The sequence below is a fragment of the Rousettus aegyptiacus genome, unplaced genomic scaffold (genome assembly GCF_014176215.1).
Source record: "Rousettus aegyptiacus isolate mRouAeg1 unplaced genomic scaffold, mRouAeg1.p scaffold_m13_p_6, whole genome shotgun sequence".
NCBI lineage: Eukaryota > Metazoa > Chordata > Mammalia > Chiroptera > Pteropodidae > Rousettus > Rousettus aegyptiacus.
The window spans coordinates 42857792-42877350 of NW_023416309.1; the positions used below are offsets into that span (position 1 = coordinate 42857792).

The 19559-nt window shown below is 38.0% G+C and overlaps 1 protein-coding gene across 3 annotated transcripts in view; it reads left to right on the forward strand.

Annotated features, from left to right (window-relative positions):
* SORCS3 (sortilin related VPS10 domain containing receptor 3) overlaps window positions 1–19559 on the forward strand; it is a 513788-nt gene that overhangs the window by 275713 nt on the left and 218516 nt on the right. For all 3 annotated transcript variants that reach the window (XM_016144038.2, XM_036222121.1, XM_036222120.1), the window contains exon 4: window positions 1050–1208. In XM_016144038.2, coding sequence (XP_015999524.2) covers window positions 1050–1208 — 159 coding nt within the window. The remainder of the gene's footprint in view (window positions 1–1049; window positions 1209–19559) is intronic.

Here is a 19559-nt window from a genome sequence, read left to right on the forward strand (position 1 = left end):
TCATATTATAAGGATAACAGAGAAAATTGAGTATTCAAAAGAGATGAAAAGGAAGACTAGATGAATACAGCAGTACAAAGGCACGTCGGAGAGAATGCTTCGGGAAGGATGGAACTGCCAGTGGTATCAAAGATTCTTAGGAGTTTAACTAGAGGAAAGGTCTGAGTACCTAAGTGTCTATTGGATTTAAATACTGGAAAGTCAATGACATTCTTAGTGAGACCAATATCACTGAGTTACTGAAAGTAGGAGCCAAATTGTATCTATTGGAGGGGACTTTTAAGTAAGTACTGAAAGGTAAATAGTAATCTTAGCTATCATTTGTCAAGAATATTCATTGTATCAAGCGCTCAAAGCCAGTTTGGGTATCATAATTTTTAATTATTGCTATGGAAACCAAGGTCTCTAGACGTTAAGTAATTTTCCAAGGAGAGACAATATGAACATAGAAGTGTTGAGATTTGAACCTGATTTCTTTATTCCAAAGCCTTTTTATACAACGCCATTCTGTCCCTTTGGCTTGAGGATGACAAACTTTCTTGAGCATCAGCATTTGCCTCAAGGTCCTTTGGAGATATGTGCTTTTGGAAATATTGAGAAAAACCACTTAAATCAATTGAATCATGAAAACAAATCAGAAAGAACAAAACAAACAGTGTGATCATAGAGGGATCCTTTTCATGATTAAAGAGCGATACAGGCAATCATGTGATGAGAGTAACATAGAGCATTGAACAGGGGAGGAGAGAGGTGTGATGGCCTTCAGGTTAGGGGACAAAGGACCATAAGAACCCACTCCCAATACTTAAAAGAGAAATATCAAAAATAAAGCCTCATTTGTATGCAGACTTAATCTTGCACAAAATTTCAACTCAATTAATCAATGAAGGACGAAATCAGGGGAAAAATACCAATATTTCATATAGAGGCCCAGATGTCACTTTTGTGCTATGATATACAAGTACAGCTGACTTCATATTTATGCTTTAATTTCTTTATTTATTCTCTCCTACTAACGCTCTCTATTTTCTCCTCTCTCTCATTTTTAGATCATGCTTCTTAGTGATCCCGAAATGGAAAGCAGCATATTGATCAGTTCAGACGAAGGAGCCACCTATCAGAAATACCGGCTCACCTTCTATATCCAGAGTCTGCTCTTCCATCCCAGGCAAGAGGACTGGGTGCTGGCCTACAGTCTGGATCAAAAGGTGAACAGATACTGTTTTCATTCACATCTTATCACTCAGGTGCCACGTGATAAAAAGTTACTTGTTTACTCAATCCAAATTTTGGAGGAGATTCAATGGCATTTCATTATTCCAACCAAGTTGATTTTGTCTGCAGCAACTTACTTTCCTTTCTACTCTTTAGTATCTTTAGTATTAACATATGCAGATAAGTATCTTTCATTGATTGGCAATGCTGTTTATTTCTTTATTATTTCACAGGTTCAAGAAGGTTTTCTCTATAATTTTACTCATTTGACCTTTAAAATACTCTGTGAAATAAATAGGAAATGTGAAATTTTATAGTGACTCTAGTAAGCAGAAGTATTCAAATGCACCCAGCTAATACCTGGAGGAGCCAGGGTTTGAATACATATTGTCAGATTCCGAGTCTAGGGCATATTTCATCACACCATGCTACCCTGATTTGGTAAAATTTAAATATATCATAGTTCTGAGTTTAGCCAAGGAAGCAAAACCACAACCATTGTCTGCTTTGTTATTTTCTAAAAGTACATTCAAGATATAGTGGGCCAATAAGTCTTCCTCTTTGAGCTCCAGGTTCACATATCCAGCTGTGTACTTCACTTTATCTTTTGTATGTCTCAGAAGCCTCTTGATTCAACATGTTCCAAAAATAAACTCTCGATATTCCCCCAACATAGCTGGTTCTCTTCCAGTATTCCCATATTGTATCCATTTAGTTGCAAAAGTCAGAAGCTTGGGAGGTACACTTAATACTTCCTTGTTCCTAACCCAGCATCCTAATCCATCATCAAACCTTATCCCTAAATATGTCTTGATTTCATGTACTTCTTTCTATGACCACCACCGTTCAAACATAGGTTACATCTGTCATTTGAATCATTGCCAGTGCCTCTTCCACTGTGTTCATACTGTAACCAGAACAATGTCTTTCCCAAATGTAGATCTTATGATTTCATGCCTTTGTTAAAACTCTGTCAGCATTTTCTCATGGCTCACAGAAAAAAAGACCACAGTCCTCAGTGGAACATATAAACACCTGCTTGGCCTAGTCCCTCCTTCTCTCTCTTGACTCACTGTTTATCAGTTCCCATTGAACAGTTTCCTTACTCTCTCACCCCAGCTGTCTCCTTTGCTCTATTTCCTGAATCTAGAATTTTCTTCTCTAAAGTTAACCTCATCACTCTTAGATCTGATATCACTTCCTCAGGACATTTTCCCTAAACTCCTTGATAAACAAAGTTATATTATTCTCAGTGTTCTTTCTCAAGGTCCTGTGAAAGGAACATCGATACCCCTTCAGAGTACCTGTCATGGTTGAGACTTTACATTGATTAATGTGGTTTTTGGAGTATCTTCACTTCTCACTAGGTCACAAGCTCCAAGAAGGTAGGGCTGTGTCTGATTTTACTAACCATGGGAGCATCAGTCCCTAGCACAGTGCCTGGTCATTAATAAGTGCTCAGTAAATATTTGTTAAGGGACCAGATTAGTGGGTGAATGAATAAATGCTATGGTAATGAACCCTCTAGAGTTGGTCAACTTACACTTAAGAAAATGGACTTTAGGTGATTCTTTGTATTTTTCTTGTTATCTCTAGAACTTTGGTACAGTGCTTGATGCTCAACTATTATGTAATAATGTTGTGGAATCAATCAGTGAAGGAAAATAGAAAATTCCAAACACTATCTTGCATAGAGATATCCACAGAATAACCTTGGTCGAAATAACTTCTTTTCTTTGTTCTCTTTTAAATCCTGAAATGGTTGCTCTTCATTATATATCTGAATATATGATTGTAAATGGGAATGAGTGAATTAGTGAGTGAGTGAGCATGTGTGTGTGAGTACGCGTGTGTGTGATCTTGGCACCATTAAACAATAATTTCAATATAACCTTTATATCTCTCATTAATGGAGCCTCGAGGTGGGCATCAGGTGCTTAATTCAATCCCATAAGGACACCAACATGACATTTGCAGAGCAAAAGCCGTTGCAAATACATTTCTTTCATGGCATCAAGTGGATATTGTATGAAAGACTTAGCCAAATGTCAGATGATCTGTGAGTTTAGATGCTTAGTATAGCCAGAAATTTTGAAGCTATATTGAAAAAAATAAATTCTTTGGATGTTGTTAAATGGCTGAATGGTAATATTTTAGAAGAAGCTCAGAACTCCTAAACTGTGTTTTTATTTATACAGAACCAAGCTAGATTAGAAGCAACAGACATTTCGTGCCAAGAGGCTGATAAACCAAATGCAATGTGCCTTGTGTTTATCTGGAAGGAAAATCCCTTTCTCCATCACCACAGCACTGAGAACATTTGGGGCATTGCTGAAAAAGGACCTACCCTTGTGGATATTATGCGTTCAAAATACTTTCAGACTTGGTGGCTACTTTTTCACTTGGTAAAAATATTTGAAAATGTGGCAGTGGGTGTTGATGGATTTTCCTAACCACACTACATTTCTGGATGTATTATTCCTTAGGTATTCTTTCATGTTGACATCTTTTATGTAAAGTGGCCAGATGTTCTTCATGCCCATAAAATTTCAAACCAGTGCTCTGCCATTCTTTTAAATAAATGGAGTGAGGAGGCAGATGACACCTCTGGCAATATTTGCAGAGATGACATAAAACACCTAGACCCAGTCATCCAGGGTGCAGAAGAGGTTTTTTGTTTTGTTTTGCTTTGTTTTTGTTTTGTTTTGGTGTGTGTGTGTGTGTGTGTGTGTGTGTGCGTGTGTGTGTGTGTGTGTGTGAGGGAGAGATAATTTATTGGTTTAGAGTCAAGAAGAGTGATGCTATGCAGCCGCAAATGAAGATATAAGGGTAGTTGAGATTGATATACAATTGTCTTATTTCAGATTGGAGCTTTCTCTAATGTGCATGCACTAAGGCAGCTGGTTTTTTTCTAGAGAAAATGAAAAATGCTAGTGTTAAGGTAACTGCAGCATCAAAGGGAGATGTTTGTGGTGAGGAGTGAATCGATGTTTCCATTATTGTACCTTTGATGAAATGCACTAGCAATTCCTTTAGAATCGGTAAGACTGTCTCTGTTGTATGTATTACAGAAGACCTAATTGAATGATATTTTAAAGGGATGATATCCAATTGCTTTACCTTCCAAATTGCTACCCCAAAGCTATAGGAGACTTTCCAGGAGATCTCACTTGGTAAAGGCACTGCTGGAGAACCAAGGAAATACCAAAATTGTATCTAGAAATTGAGAAATGCACATAGAATTGTGTTAGTTGAGGTGCTGCATGGCAGTTTTTGAGTCAACTGAGAAACATGGATATCTTGCACTGGTCAAGGCCAAGTTGTGGGTGAAGATCATCCCAGCCTTCCAACTTCCAAAGCTGCAAAGGGGTGGGGAGGTAGATGGTAAATGCACCTTGCACTTGACCCTGTTGGAGAGCCATTCCTCATTAGTTCTGATGTGTCCCAATATAGGAAAGTGCTTTCTGTTTCCCGCTCAGTTTGACTTGGGCTTTTGACCAAGTCCTTGCATTCTGGCCATCCTGTGAGAGTCCCAATTCCTGCCAATTCTTGTGTCAGCTCCTCTTCAGCCTTCAAGATTTTCCTGCAATATTGGATTTTAATACAAAAAGAATCAGTGAAGACAAGAGACCCTTTCGTGGGTATAAGAATCTTTGGAGATGCTTTACAGAAATCTTTGTGATTAAAAAACAACCAGCAAAAGTATTAGGTTACGATCGACCAAATTGGAAATAATAAAAGATGTCCTGCCTCTCCTCTCCTTTCCCCTCCCCTCCCCAAAGCTCTAGAACACCTTTTGAGGGCCGCATATTTAAGAGGCAGAAATTCTTTTTTGTTTTCATCAGACTATTTCCTCACTGATAACTGAAACAGTTACCTTGTGATGTTTTGAATTACCTGGAGGGCTCAATAATCTTATTAAAATTGAGAATTTTTGAAAGATTTTGAGATAGGTTTTTTGGACATTGCAATCCTCTAAATAGATAGGTGCTGTTTTCATTGCCATAGAAAGCTGGATGTTTAAACATCTCTCATCTTGACAAGAGACTCAGTTTAGTTTTAGTTTTTTTTTTTAAATGGCACTGCTCATATATTCACAGATGCATACATCCTGACACAGGGGGCCTTCCATTGGTGATGGAGAGCTGAAAATAGCCATTTTTCTGCATAAGAGGTGGGATTGCAAAGCTCTTTATTATCATTTATCTTTCTGGCAAAATGAAACTTTAACAAATACAGCTGGCTTTGGAGATCAGAGATGAGGAACTGACTGGTTTTCAGACCATTGTTTTTCAGACACTTCTGGGCTAGACTGGTCTAGAGGGTCCAATAATATCAATGTAAAACTTACTTTTTGGAATACTAGCACACTGATGAGAGGATGCTATTTTAGTGCTTGGGGAGGTGGATGTGCAACTATGGTTTTGTATGTTTGTTTATTTTGTTGTTTTGTTTTGATCACCTGCTACCAGCCAAGGTCAATAGCAGCTTATAGATAGATCAATGAGCTGGTTAAGAAGCTGATGCAGTTTTAGGTATGGTCACTGGCAAACAGGGTTCCCGGTGGAGGAGGCGATGGTAGTTCCACGTGGGCTTCGCTGCTTGGCTTCTACCTGGTGCTGCCACGTCATGCACGAGCAGCGTACTGAAGATTTAGAATGTATCTGGGGTGTGGAGGCCCTGAAAAGTCAAAAGGAAGTTTAAACCTGTATTTCTGGAATGCTGGATAAAAATGAAGCTGTTCCTTTCATTTGTATTCTCCTATAAACCCTCAGATTAGAAATGTAATTGTATTCAGAGCCTCCAGGATTAGTAGGTGATGATAACTTTCCTCAGTAGCCATTGGTAGAAACAGGCATCATGTCTCACCACCTGGTGGGGATAAAGCTGTTGGGGATTAACTAGGGATGACCATGATTTTGAAGCTTATCCCCCATGGAATAACAGTAGGACTGAAGGGCACTTTTTATTTAAAGAAAAACATCGCATTTTTGTTAGGACCTCTTCCATGCCCATAAAACCATTTAGGTATCATTTATGAGGAAAAAAAAATCTATAGTCCCACTCACCTATGCCAAGCTGGCACTGCTCTTACAGATGTCTCGTCAATACAGAGGAGATGTGCCATCTCCGTCACCATAGAAACACCAGTTTCTGCGAGGCTATTTTCCCATAGGTAAAAACAGAAACAGTATACCAAGAATGGCCCTATTGTTTTATTAAGGAGGTGGAACCACCACTGTGTTATTCAGATATTACCAATAATCTATTTGAGTTGAGTTTTGAATGAAATACTGGTTTAATATAGAATATTAACTTTCATTCAAGGAGGGCGGTGCAATAAGGATGGTCACCTGTGTTAATATTGCTCATGAAAACATTAGCTCAAAGGAATAGCGTTCAGCAAGATTACAGATCTAGTGGCTTTGTATTTCCGGCCCTGCTTTCCCTGTACCATGTCTCAGACTTTCTGTTCCCTGCCTCTACTTTCTAGGTGTCCATTTTGGTAACTTGACACATTGCTTTCAGAGAAAGGGACATTTGCTAAAATAATGGAAGAAACACTGTATATGTATACATGTATGCATGTATGTATATAATAAGAAGAGTACTCAAGTACCTTTTTCCAAAAACATCTTTCTCAAAGCAGTTATGCTCTCATGGTAAAAATCCACCCATGACAGTATTTTGGTAACAGAGGTGACTATAGGTACAGGTGGACAAGGTGATGGAGCAATGCAGCTTCATTGCCTTCTCTGTGTTTCTCTATCTACTTCCTACATGGAGTGACTTTGTCTTCACAGATGCAATGATCTTTTGTGCTCACACTTCTTCCCAATGTCCCTAACTCTGACCCTGTTGCCTAATTTTGATCCTAGGTTTCCAGTTTTCCAGTCTGACTCAGGGATTCTTTTGCTTGATTCTTCCTTTGCAAGCCTTTCTAGACTTATGATCTACTTGACCTGACCATACCTCCTGTCCTCCCTCCATTCTCTGCCTGCATTTTGACCACTCACCTTGATATGACGGCACTGGGTCTTTTATAGTTGGGGTCAGTCTTTAAACCTTTTAAATCGGAATGTGATGTACATACAGGAAAGTGCACATTTCATGAACTCAGTGCATTTTCATAAATACACGTATGAAACCAGAACCTTAACCAAGAAACACACCACAACTGTCATCCCAGTACACCCCTTGTGCACTTTTCCAGTAATTATCTTCCACACCCCACGGGACTGTTGTCATTCAGTGTTATTTTTAATTTCATGCTGATGGTTGATGACTAGCTGAGAAAGGTCGGAAGATAGGAAGTGAAGTAAATGACAGAGAAGGAGAATTTTTTAAAATATTAACATGAGAAGATTAGACTAAACCCAAGGTAAGAATTCATTAATGTTGAATAAGCCTAACTAATCCAGAAAATTCATAAGGAAACTTTCAAAAAATGTTCACTTAAAATTAATTTAGCAGATTTCGTTTTTAAAAATGTGCTACTTTCTGTGCCATAAAGAAAATAACTAATGCTGGCAAAGATGCGGTGAAACTTGTATTCTGATATAGTACTGATGATCATGCAAATAAGTTTTCTTTCCTGGAAAATAACTTCACAATGTGTATCAAAAGGCATTCATGTATTCATAACTTTGATCCAATGATACCCCACTTTTGAGACTATACCAGTGGAATAATACCACGAAGCTTGAGGCATGTTTATCAAAGTCATTCATAATGGGAAAAACTGGGTAGAAACTTAGTGAATTACCAACGAAAGAGACTTTAAATCATAGTACATACATTGGCCATAATATTATGCACCCATTAAAATGGTGGCCATGATGAGCATGTAGCAACATGGATACATATTAATACCTATTTAATGCATATGTATCTCATATTACATACATAATACATATGTAAATTTATACATAATACATATTAAATAAAGTACTCTGAATATAGGTGTACAAAAATAAAATCAGAAAAAGGAAGGAAGGAAGAAAAGAGGGAAGGAAGAAGAAAAATTTTAAAAATAATGAAAGGAACTATTTCTAAATATTACCTGGTTCTCCTAAGATGATGACATTATGTTTATGAATTTTTTTCCATACTATTTCTTTTTTGAATTTTCTATTCTTTCATTAGATTACTTTTATCATTAAAAAAATCCAAGAAGTAATTTACCTTCCGTAGCTTATTATGTTCAGTCCTAATTATAAGGCAGTGCTCTTTAAAAAGGTTTTAGATGTGAATAGCACCAATTTAAGTAAAATCATTTCAAATTATTATTTAAATACCTTTTTAAGAAGCAGTGTGCCATATAGAAGAATTTTCTTGTACTAGGAATGAATACATTGAGCCAGAGGCTTCTCTTTTCTTCAGCTTTGCTTTTCACCATGGTCCCTGTTGAAATGTGAAACTCCAGGAATTATATTTTTTCTCCTAACAAAAAGTATACTCTTGTTGGATATAACTTCAATCTATATTATTTACAACTCAGTGGTGGATATAGGTTTTATTATTTAGAAGCACCCACTATAGATAGATGTTAAGGAAGTGATTTATTCTGGAAGTTTTCAGATGAATTTTGCAGCTATATCCCCAAATTGAATTAGTATTTGGTTATTTGATTTGACAGCTGCAATAGAAACAGATAGTCTGGAGCCAAGGGGTATAGACATATGTAGGGAATTAAGGTTTGTATCAAGTAACTCTTAGACTACCTGTATTATGTTACTCAGTGCTGGGCATATGGGTGCTTCTGGAAATGGAGATAGATGTGCTTAAGTATCTCTCATGTATGGGCATGAAAGGTGCTTTTATGTACATTATTACATTGAATTCTCATAGGAATCTGCAAGGTGGATATTATGATTTCCAAGTTACAGGGGAGCATATGACACTTGAAGGTGATATTAACGTGCTCTAGCCAGTAAGGGGCCTGGCCTGCTCTCTATTCTAGTCCTAGCTGAGGTCCCCTCAGTCCCCCAGATGACCATATCTCACTCTCCCTAGTAGAGAGAGAAATTTTCCACCAATTCATGGCAGAACGCCTTATGGGGCACTTTACAGTGAACCGCAGCCCCAGAGAGCACTGCAGTAGTGAGACAACACAGTTAGTTGTGAAGAGACCAGACCTTGGAAAGAATGCAACGGTTCTTCTGTCATATTTCTCAGCTGATGGCACTATCTGGGCGAGGGACTTTAAGGAGGGAAGTCATCAAACTGCGTACTCGTGGATCGGGGGCCATAGGACTAATTAATTCTGCCTCAGGCAGAATATAAACAAGAAGGCGGTTTTGTTTTTTTCAGGTTTTGTCTCGTTTTGCTCACTTTTCCCATTAATTTGCTCCAACATTTGGGTTAATATATAGATTAAACTAAAATGTTTGCCATTTAAATAGGTAATACTACAATCTGAAGTTTTTTAAGGAAGTTTATGGAGACAACATCGTTAATATGGTAATGAAGATAGAAGTTGAAATCATTTAACTTCATTTACAAATCATGAATATGTATTATGCTTTAAATGAAAAGAAGGGCTAAAACAGATATAGTGTTTGTTCAATTTGCTAAAGAGAAGACAATTTGTCAAGATTTTCCCCCCAAAACTCAAGCAATATGCAAATGTAGGAAAATCAGACCCCCGTGTTAATTCCATGGCATGATGAATATTTTTATAATCCTAATTAGTACCAGTCATTTAGTCTAGCAATTTTCCCCAATCTAGCCAATTTGAAATTAAAATAGATGCCTTGATTACAAAACTCATTAGCAAAGAAGCACCCTTCTCACTAACCAGTTCATTTAAAATGCACAAACTGAATGAAGTGTGGAACACTTGTGTTGTCAATTGGCATAAGTGAAGTGAGTCTTAATTGGAAGCATTGTGAAGTATTTGTATTGCTGCATGTTTCATTGCAGTATAATATATCATTCATTAAATGTAACAAAAGCAACTTTTAAATGGTTTAATTAAGCATAGTTGGTGCACTTGGTAATTTTTATAAAGTCGAATGTCACAATTGTTTGCATTTGAAGTACTGATGTATATTAATGTCAGAAAGACGAAGTCTGACTCTGCATTTATCACTCTGGTTATGCGAAGAATGGGAGGTTTAATGTGAGAGGAGAAAATTAAAGTATAGAACATTGACTTCTTATTTAAAAGTACCCAAATGTATATTGTCCTCACGCATTTGGACTTGGAAACTCCAGAACTGCCTGATTTATGGCTGGGAAGAGAGGGGAAGCCTGAGGACACAGCGTGAAATGGAAGGAGAAAAAACAGTTGGGGGTTTTTCTCTTTGTAATTTCTTTTTAAATTTTCTCTTTTAATCAAGGGAGGAAGTAGTAGGTGGAGAGAAACCCTAGCCAATATATTTTCATCCACCGAAAAGAGCAATGGAGATGTGTAGCGGTGCAGATTGATGTTCTGACTAAGCCAAACATGGTGGGAGTGGGAGAGGATGGGAGAATTGGCTCCAGGCCAAGGAAATGCTGGAAACAGGAACCCCACAGAAGTCCTGAATCAGGGCCAGATAGCAAGGAGTTCAAGGCTGCCTTTTCTGTAGCAGAGTCTACAGAACGAGTTGCCATAGTGGCAGTTATATAGGCATAAGTCAATGTTCCATTGATGTTTATTCTCTGTGTAATCCAGATGTCAGCTGTTGCCTCATATTTATAGGCTATTTCAACCCCACATCAATGATGATGTAAAACACAGCCATGTCGCTGATTTCCATGAGGAATCTAATTTTAACAGACACTGTCGATACCCTGCCCACATCCATTTGGTATTTCCGCTGTTGTATGCTCCCACAGACTTCCAATAGCTGGGATTTGGATGTCTTTGCTGGAGAGCTTTCTCCAAACTCCATAGATGCTACTTCACTCCTCTGCACAGCACGCGGTAGAAGCGCCAAGGAATAACATGTGGGAGCAGTGCTCAGCCAATGACCAACAGAGCTGGGCATATAGTTTCCTTTCTTCTCAAGTGGGATGATTCTGAGGCATGTGGTTTATATGCTTTTCCAGAATTTCCCAATTGGATTAAGCTCCAATTACCCACAGAATTAGCCGGGTTGTAACCGACTGCTTTCCATTGCCTGGATAATTTCTCTTCCGACTGCCTTCCATTGCTGAATAATTTCTCTACTTCTATACCGTTTTCCAAATAAACTACTTAATTTTTGTCTCAGCATCCATATCTGGGGGAAAGCTAATCAACTGTGCCAAGTATTTTGTGATATAGGTGGTGGTAACTGAAGATCTGTAGGGTCAAGGAGAGAGATTGCAGTACATAGATTTCTATCCAGAAAAGTCCTTTTTGGCATTTCTGTGTTCCTAGTCTGTCCTCTGGCCATACCATCCTCTGGTTTTTCTACCTGTTGTCAGCTGAATAATGTCCCCTCCCTGAAAGATCTCCGCCTTCAAATCCCTAGAACCCATGAAAATGTTTCCTGACAGGGCAAGAAGACTTGGCAGATGTGATTAAGTTAAAGATTTTGCAACGGAGAGAGAATCCTGGATGACCAGGGGGGCCTAACATAATCTCAGGGTTACAGCAAGTAAAGGAAGAATCAAAACAATGAGATGTGACCATGGACACAGATTGGAGTGATGCTCTTTGAAGATGGGGCCATGAGGTGGCTTCTAGAGGCAGGACAGGAAATAATTCTCCTCCGGAACCTCCAGAAGGAATGCGGCCCCACTGACATCTTGATTTTAACCTTGTAAGACTGATTTTGGATCTATGACTTCCAGAACTGTAAAATAATAAATTCGTTAAGCCACTGAGTTTGTGGTAATCTGTTACGGCAGTGATGGGAAACTAATACACTCACTGGGCCTCCCCCCAGCTTCCATGAATCTCTGCCCCACAGCAGGAAATGTTCTCCGCTTGTCTGCGCCTGCTTCTTGGCAGCTCAGGCATCCACAGACCTGGACGCAGGTCATCCAGATTACACTTTGGACTCCTCTTTACACTGATCCATACAGTGTTGACATAAGAAGTGTTCCTCCTTTGAAGAAAAATGTTCATCGCCTTGTCACATGTTGTATCAGTTTGCTAGGCCTGCCACAACAAAGTACCACAGACTGGGTTTCTTAAACAACAGAAATGTAAGGTCTCATAGTGTGGAAAGCTAGAACTCTGAGATGAAGGTGTCAGCAGAGTTGTTTTCTTCTGAGACCTCTCTCCTTGATGTATAGATGGCTGTCTTTCCCCTACATCTTCGCACGGTCTTCCCTCTGGTGTGTTTCTGTATCCTGATTTCCTTTTCTTGTAAGAATATCAGTCAAATTGCATTAGGACCCACACTAAAAAAAACAGACAGACAAAAAAACAGAACCAAACACACACACACACACACCCCACCTCATTTTAACTTAATTTAGGCCTTCAATGCCATTCTGAGGTATGAGGAGTTAGGATTTGGAGGGGACACAATTCAGCCCATGTCAAGGTTGCTGAATGATGAAAGTCTTGTTGCCCTTTGCATTTCTACTGCCCTATGTGAGGAGAGAGTAGGAGTCTCTCCCTGCTGTGTAGCTTGAGGCACTTGGAAGGGAACCAACTGCCAGAAAGGATTTGCAGTGAAGGTGAAAGGAAAGGAAGTGAGGGCGGCTCCAATCCCAGAGATGGAAATCAGATCCTCATAAGAGGCTCTGAGACTAGATGGGAAGGTTTCAAACTGTTCTTTGGCCTTGACCCTGAGTAAGGTTAGGAAATAATGGAAAGTGCAAGAAAAAAGCTGGTACCCAGGCCGTGGAGACCACTGGGAAGAACTGTGAGGGAACAGAAGCTGAAAGAAAGCTCAGATGGAAACATTATTTTTTTTTGATAAATTTATTATTTAAATTAGTTTCAAGTATATAATACAGTGATTAGACATCTATATTGTCCTTAAAATGGTCCCCCATATTGTTCCCACCCTCCCCTGGAAACTTATTTTTGAGAATCGTGGCTATTAACTTGTGTAAGCTAGATCTGTTTTGGTTTGCTTTGGTGCTTAATTTCCATTCTCTCTGCATTTGAAAGGGTTGGTAGACCTCGGTTGTACCAGAAGTTACAGAAAGAGATTTGATTGACCTGAATGTGTTACAAATCTTAAAATTCGTCATTGGCTTCCCATAGCTTGGAGGATAAAATTCACTCAGCACATAAACCATCGTAGTTTCAATCCTGTCTAATTTTCTGCCCCTCTTCCCAAACGGTCCCTTCACTCATGCAACAGGGGGTGAATGCATCCTCCTGTTTCACCCCAAAATGCTTTAGCACATGCGTATCCTTGTGGGACTTCCTTTCCCCTTCTTCAGCTGGCTAGTTCTATTTATCTTTAAAAACTCAATGCAAATATGACTTTCCAGAGAAAGCTTTCTCTAGACAAACTTATCTATGGAAACACAACTAAACTTGTTAAGTTTTTGAAGAAAAATCTAGAAAGATGCTATTTTCATATCCACCTACTGAAGAGCTTTATATTTTATGATTTTACATGTTTTTGATATATAAGGGCTGGAGGACCAACGTTTTCCCCAGTGTTTAGACATCTAAAGATCTTAAATTGTTCCTGGACAAGAGATAAAGAGGATGCAAACTTTGTGTCTGCGTAGAAGTCACAGGTAGGAAAGGTGCCTGATAACCCCAATCATGACAAGAGCCAAAAGGACACCATCAATTTGATAGTCTGATTGCCTGAAAAAATAACCTAAGGCCAAGGGCTGTGCCTACAGCATGTTTGCTAACAAAGGAGATGCTTGTTTCTCAAAAGTACTGAGCGAGGGAGGGGACAAGGTGCTGCCCCCAAGGTATACCATAGCGGGGATAATGACTTTCCTTTGTGTTTGCTTTTTCCTTTAGCTGCTTTCCTGACATTTCGCCCCACGCCTCCCTCGGCTGCTCTGAGCACTGGAGGCAGCAGCCAGCAGTAGCTGTCTGATTAAGTTATTGAAATAAAGCTTTTAAAAATGGAGACTTTTTAATTTGAAGCACTTGGTAGAGATACCAGAAGGGGTAATCTAGAAGCTTTGTAATAAGCAGCTGGGGAATGAGTGAGGGAAAAAAATGTATTAACTCTCCATCCTTCAAATACTACTGTGGGTTTGAATGTTTTTATAATTAAGATGCTGAGAGGTGGCTGAGAAATCTCTCCCGTGAATATATCAGGCGTGGATGGACGCTGAACCTTAACCCCAGAGGCTCTAGCCTCTGAAGAGAGCTTTCAGGTTTCACTAGTAGATCATTACTCTCTTGATATAATCTGTCTACCCTTAGGTTTGTACAGTCTCTTTCCCTTTTTTGATGCTAAAAATACCAGTGAATAACCAGGTACAAAACTAATATTATTCATGTAATCTCCATTACAGGTATCACAATTTAATCATTAAAAAGAACTGCAAACTATACCATAACATTTATCTTTTTTCCTCTCATGTAACTTACTAACAGATATCAGGGTCTAACATATTCTAAGATTCATGTTTTAAAACATTGGATTTTTTTTTTCTCTCAAGTGAATATTGATACAATGAAAGGGAAAATGAAGAAAAGAAACATAGAACGCAGAAACCATTTCTTATTTTTTAGTGTATTTCATGGAAAGTATCAACAGGCTGCCTTTTATTATCCAGATAACAGGTCAAGGATATTACATTCAACAAATACTTGCTTAGAATTTACTACGTAACAGGACCTAGGGGTGCACTAATGGAAGATACTGATGCTACCTCTGCTATCTTGGAAAGATAAATATTGATCAAAGAAGTAATTGGTGCCAATTGTGAGAAGTGCTACAAAACAGAAGTGTAGATTTTTATCAGCATATATATTAAAAGGAAGGTCTGACCTACCTCCAAAAATGTTAGATATAATTACTGTATGAGAGAGCCGAGATATTCTCTTGGAGTTAAACATTTTTAAGTGCTCACAAGCATTATTCAAAATAAAACTAAGGTCACTCGATGAGTTGATTTCAGATTTTTATAAAAAACTTCATTGAGGTATATAGTTCATATTCAATAACTATACAAATTAAAGTATACAAATTTAATAAGTTTTTTGCATAGATACACCCATGCAGTCTTAACTACAGTCAAGAAAATGAGCATATTCATCATCCTTCCAAAGTTTTCTTGTGCTCTTTTGTAATTCTTTCTCCCACCCTTCTTCATTTCTGCCTGCCTCCTCACCCACCATATTCATATTTGGGGATTTGTTTATGGCCACTATTGATTAGTTTGTATTTTGTAGGATTTTATATAAAAAGAATCATACAGCGTATTCTCTGTTTTTTTTTTTTATGGCTTTTTTTTCTCTTATAATTATTTTCAGATTCATCCACCATGTTGTTGAGTGTATCTGATAGATTATTCTTTTTTGGTGGGGGTGGGGGGGGCTGGTATACGTTGTATGTATATACCAAATTTGGTTTATCCATTCATGTAATAATGGACATTTGGGTTGAATTTAGGTTTTGGCTATGACCATTCATGTACAAGTTTTTGAATGAATATATGCTTTTATTTATTTTGAGCAAATATCTAGTAGTGAAATGACTGGATCACATGGTAAATATAGCTTCAAGTTTTTAAGAAAATTCCCAACTATTTTCCAAAGTGGTTGTACCATTTCACATTTCTGCCTGTGGTACATAGTTATAGTTAGAGTTATAGTTACTCTACATAGTTAGAGTAATAGTTACTCTACATCTTCCCTGACACTTGTTAATGCTGGTCTTTTTAATTTAATAATTTAATATCATTGTATCTTGTTGCAATTTTAATTTTCATTCTCTTAGTGACTACGAATATTGTGAGCATCTTTTCATGTCCTTGTTTGCTATCTATATATTTTCTTTGGCGAAGTCTCTGAGCAAATATTTTGCCCATTTAAAAATTGGGCCCATTTAAAAAGTATCAGATTGTGTCTTACTGAGTGTTGAGAGTCCTTCTATATTCTGTATAAAAGTCCTTTATCAGACATGTGATTTGCAGATATTTTCTCCCATACCATAGCTTGTCTTTTAATTCTAACAGTGTCTTTCAATGAAGAGAAGTTTATAATTTTGATAAGTTGTTAATTATTGACTTTTGGATCATGCTTTTGGTGTCATAGCTAAGAAATCTTTGCCTCGGTCAAGGTCACAAAGATTTTCTCCTCTGATCTTTTCTAGATGTTTGATAGCTTTAAGTTTTATATTTAGACCTATGATCTGTTTTGAGTTAAAATTGTATATGGTGTGAGGTATGAGTCAAACTTTGTTGTTATTATTATTGCTTATCTTCATTGAATTGCCTTTGCACTTTTGTCAAAAATCAATTATCTGTATACTTGCAGGACAATTTCTGGACTCTATTGCATTCAACCAACTTTTCTATTTTGACTCTAAAGTCATATTATCAGGATTATCATAACTTTATAACAAGTCTTACGGTCTGAGAGTAATATTCTGGATTATTCTTCTTTATTGAGGTTTTCTTGGTCTTTCTAGGTACTTCCATATGAATTTGAGAATCAACTTGTCAATTTCTGTCTCCTAAAATGCCTTCTGAAATTTTAATTAAGATTACATAAAGTCTATAGATTAATATGAAGAGAATTGACATTTTAGAAATAGAATCTTCTGATCCATGGCCACATTATATCTCGCCATTTATTTAGATTTCCTTCTGTTTAATTCAGCCATGTTCTATAGATTTTAGTTTATAGATCCTGCAACTCTTCCATCAGACTTACCCCTACATATTTCATAAACAGGATTTTAAAAATGGTATTCAAAATTTAATTTCTGATTGAATTTTTGGTGCTTCATAGTACAAGTAGAAAGAAAAATCAGTGAGAATGTAGGACAACACAATCAATTCACTTGGCCTAATTGACTTTAATAGAACATTTCATCCACCAAAAACAGAATATTCATCCTTCTCAAGTACATATAGAACATTTACCAAGATTGGCCATGTCTTGGTCCTTTGTGACTGAGTACACTTACTGTAGCTCTTCATCTGTAAAATGGAACTATTTTTCTAGTTCAGAGAAGTGTGAGACTACCTAATATGTGAGAAAGTACTTTGAAGCCATTAGAGATAGGAACTAATAATAATTAAGAAAACTCTTACTACTAAAATGTCACTTTAAAATATCACTAAGTACAAACTTCTACCTTCACATTCCATTGAAGACATAAAACTTCAGGAGCTCAGGGGAGGGAGACCTGAGCCAGGATGTGTGAAAGAAGAAAAAAAAGTGGCTTTTTTTTTTTTTTTTTGGAGGAAATGATTCTTGGAAAAAGCATCAGATTAGCACATAGAGAAGATATTCTAGGCAGTGCAAACAGCCTAAGTAAAGGTGTGAAGGTGGGGAAAGGGAAGGCATAGCTAGGATTAGAAAGTAGTTTGGGCGGAACACAGAATTCATGGCAGGGTGAAGTCGGGAAGTTAGCCTGAGGGCTGCCAAAGTGGGTCTTTGGGTGTGAAACTAGGGAGTTTGTGGTTTATTACGGAGATTGGAAATCATTTCTTTACTTTTTAACATGATCCCCGTAGAGGTGGGGAACTGTCTACGTTAAAATAATAAAGACCATTTGAGTAAGTCATTTCTTTAACTGAACTAACCATTCAAACCTAATGGAGAATTCCAGTTTTGCCTTTCATCAATTTTATGTGAATTTCCAATTTGTTTCAGAATTTCACACGTGAATATTTCTCTCTGGATGCTGTTTTTTTCTGTGCCTGAGACTTGACCTTTCTGTCAATGATCTTATCTCAATTAAGAAACCCATGCTAGATCTGGCAATAACCTGACTCTAACACCTCTTCATTACAGTCTTAAGGAATAGCTCTTTGTGGATGCTTCCAATTCTTGAGAGAAGGAGAAAGCACATCAGGAATTGGGCGATGGAAGTGTATATGTGTGCTTTGTTTTCTGGAGACTGTTCCTTGAAGATTACCTCTACATTGATCAAAATCTGGGGCACAGAGTTTAGCATTTAATGATCTCCTCTTCTTCAGTATGTTTCATGTGTACATTTTGGCTCTGTAACAAGACCCTGATTTTTATGCCAGAACCTACTTTTCCATTCTGGATACATTTTACTGAGGACTTGAAGGATTTACATAATTGTATACAATGCTCATGTGGATATAAGGATGAATCAGACTCAGACTTTCTTCGAAGTAGCTCATTCAGGTGGGAGGGGAAAGTAATGACCTTTAATCACATATGGTGTCTTTGGCACTTAAGAAGCAGTGACCTTCTGAGACTACCAGCAGGGAAGGGTCTTTGATGACTACACAATATTGCAGGAGGGAGTGAACTCAATCTTGGTGGAGGAGGGCGATTTGCCAAAGAAAGGAACCTACTAGATACTCATTAGGTGCCTAATACATACTGGGGACACGTCAGTTGCTACAAAAGAGGCTCTGCTAAGAAGAATATATACTTTCTAAAGATGCTCTCTAGGACATCTCGTAGTCAACAGCCAGCTAAAAGTATGCCTCTTTGAGGGGCATAGTAAGAGGCTCTGGGAAGAAAACGGCTTGGGCTCAAAGGGGTGGGTTCAATCCCATGCTTCTCTTTTTCCTAGGTGTGTTACCTGGAGTGGATGGCTTAACCTCTCTGAACCTGCTTCACTTTTTGTAGAATGAGAATATTGATGGAAAGCTCACAGGCATTTTGTGAGAATCCTATGGGAAAAGGTACAGAGATATGCTAAGTCTCTTTTCGTTGTTAAATCTCTGCTTGGAACAAACCAGCTCTGTGTGTTGTCAGGCCCCACAGCTGAGTAGATGACACCCATGTACATATGATTTGGTCTTTGAATTGGCCACGCTAGCCAGATAGCCTTCTCTTTCAGGGCATTTATTTATTTATTTTAAAAATCTCCTTTTGCTGCTTTAAATTTTAACTTTTCTAAGACTTCAGGTGGAATTTTCTCTTGGGTGAAGTTGTCTGCCAAGATTCTTTGAACCTTTAGTCTACTTAATGCCTAGTTGTTCTCACTCATAACTAGAAAGGCCAGAGGTCTCAGGCAGAGGAGGACGACTGGGTGGGTAGTTGGCTAATAAGACCATATATCATTGAGGACAGTTTCCCAGCAGAAAATCATCAGCCGTTGATTAAAATGGACTGTGGACGTCTGTGACTGGGCTATCTTTGCTCATTAAGTCACAATCTGGGGTTCTGACTCCATTTGCAATTCATCAGGGCCCATGTTCACTAATTACTGAGTTGAAGACAGCAATACTCAGGTTATCCAGTGCTTTCTCTTTATTATGGAAATATATACAGAGGAGGAAAGTTATGACAGCGTGAGAACTATAACATTTTTAGCGTTTCGATT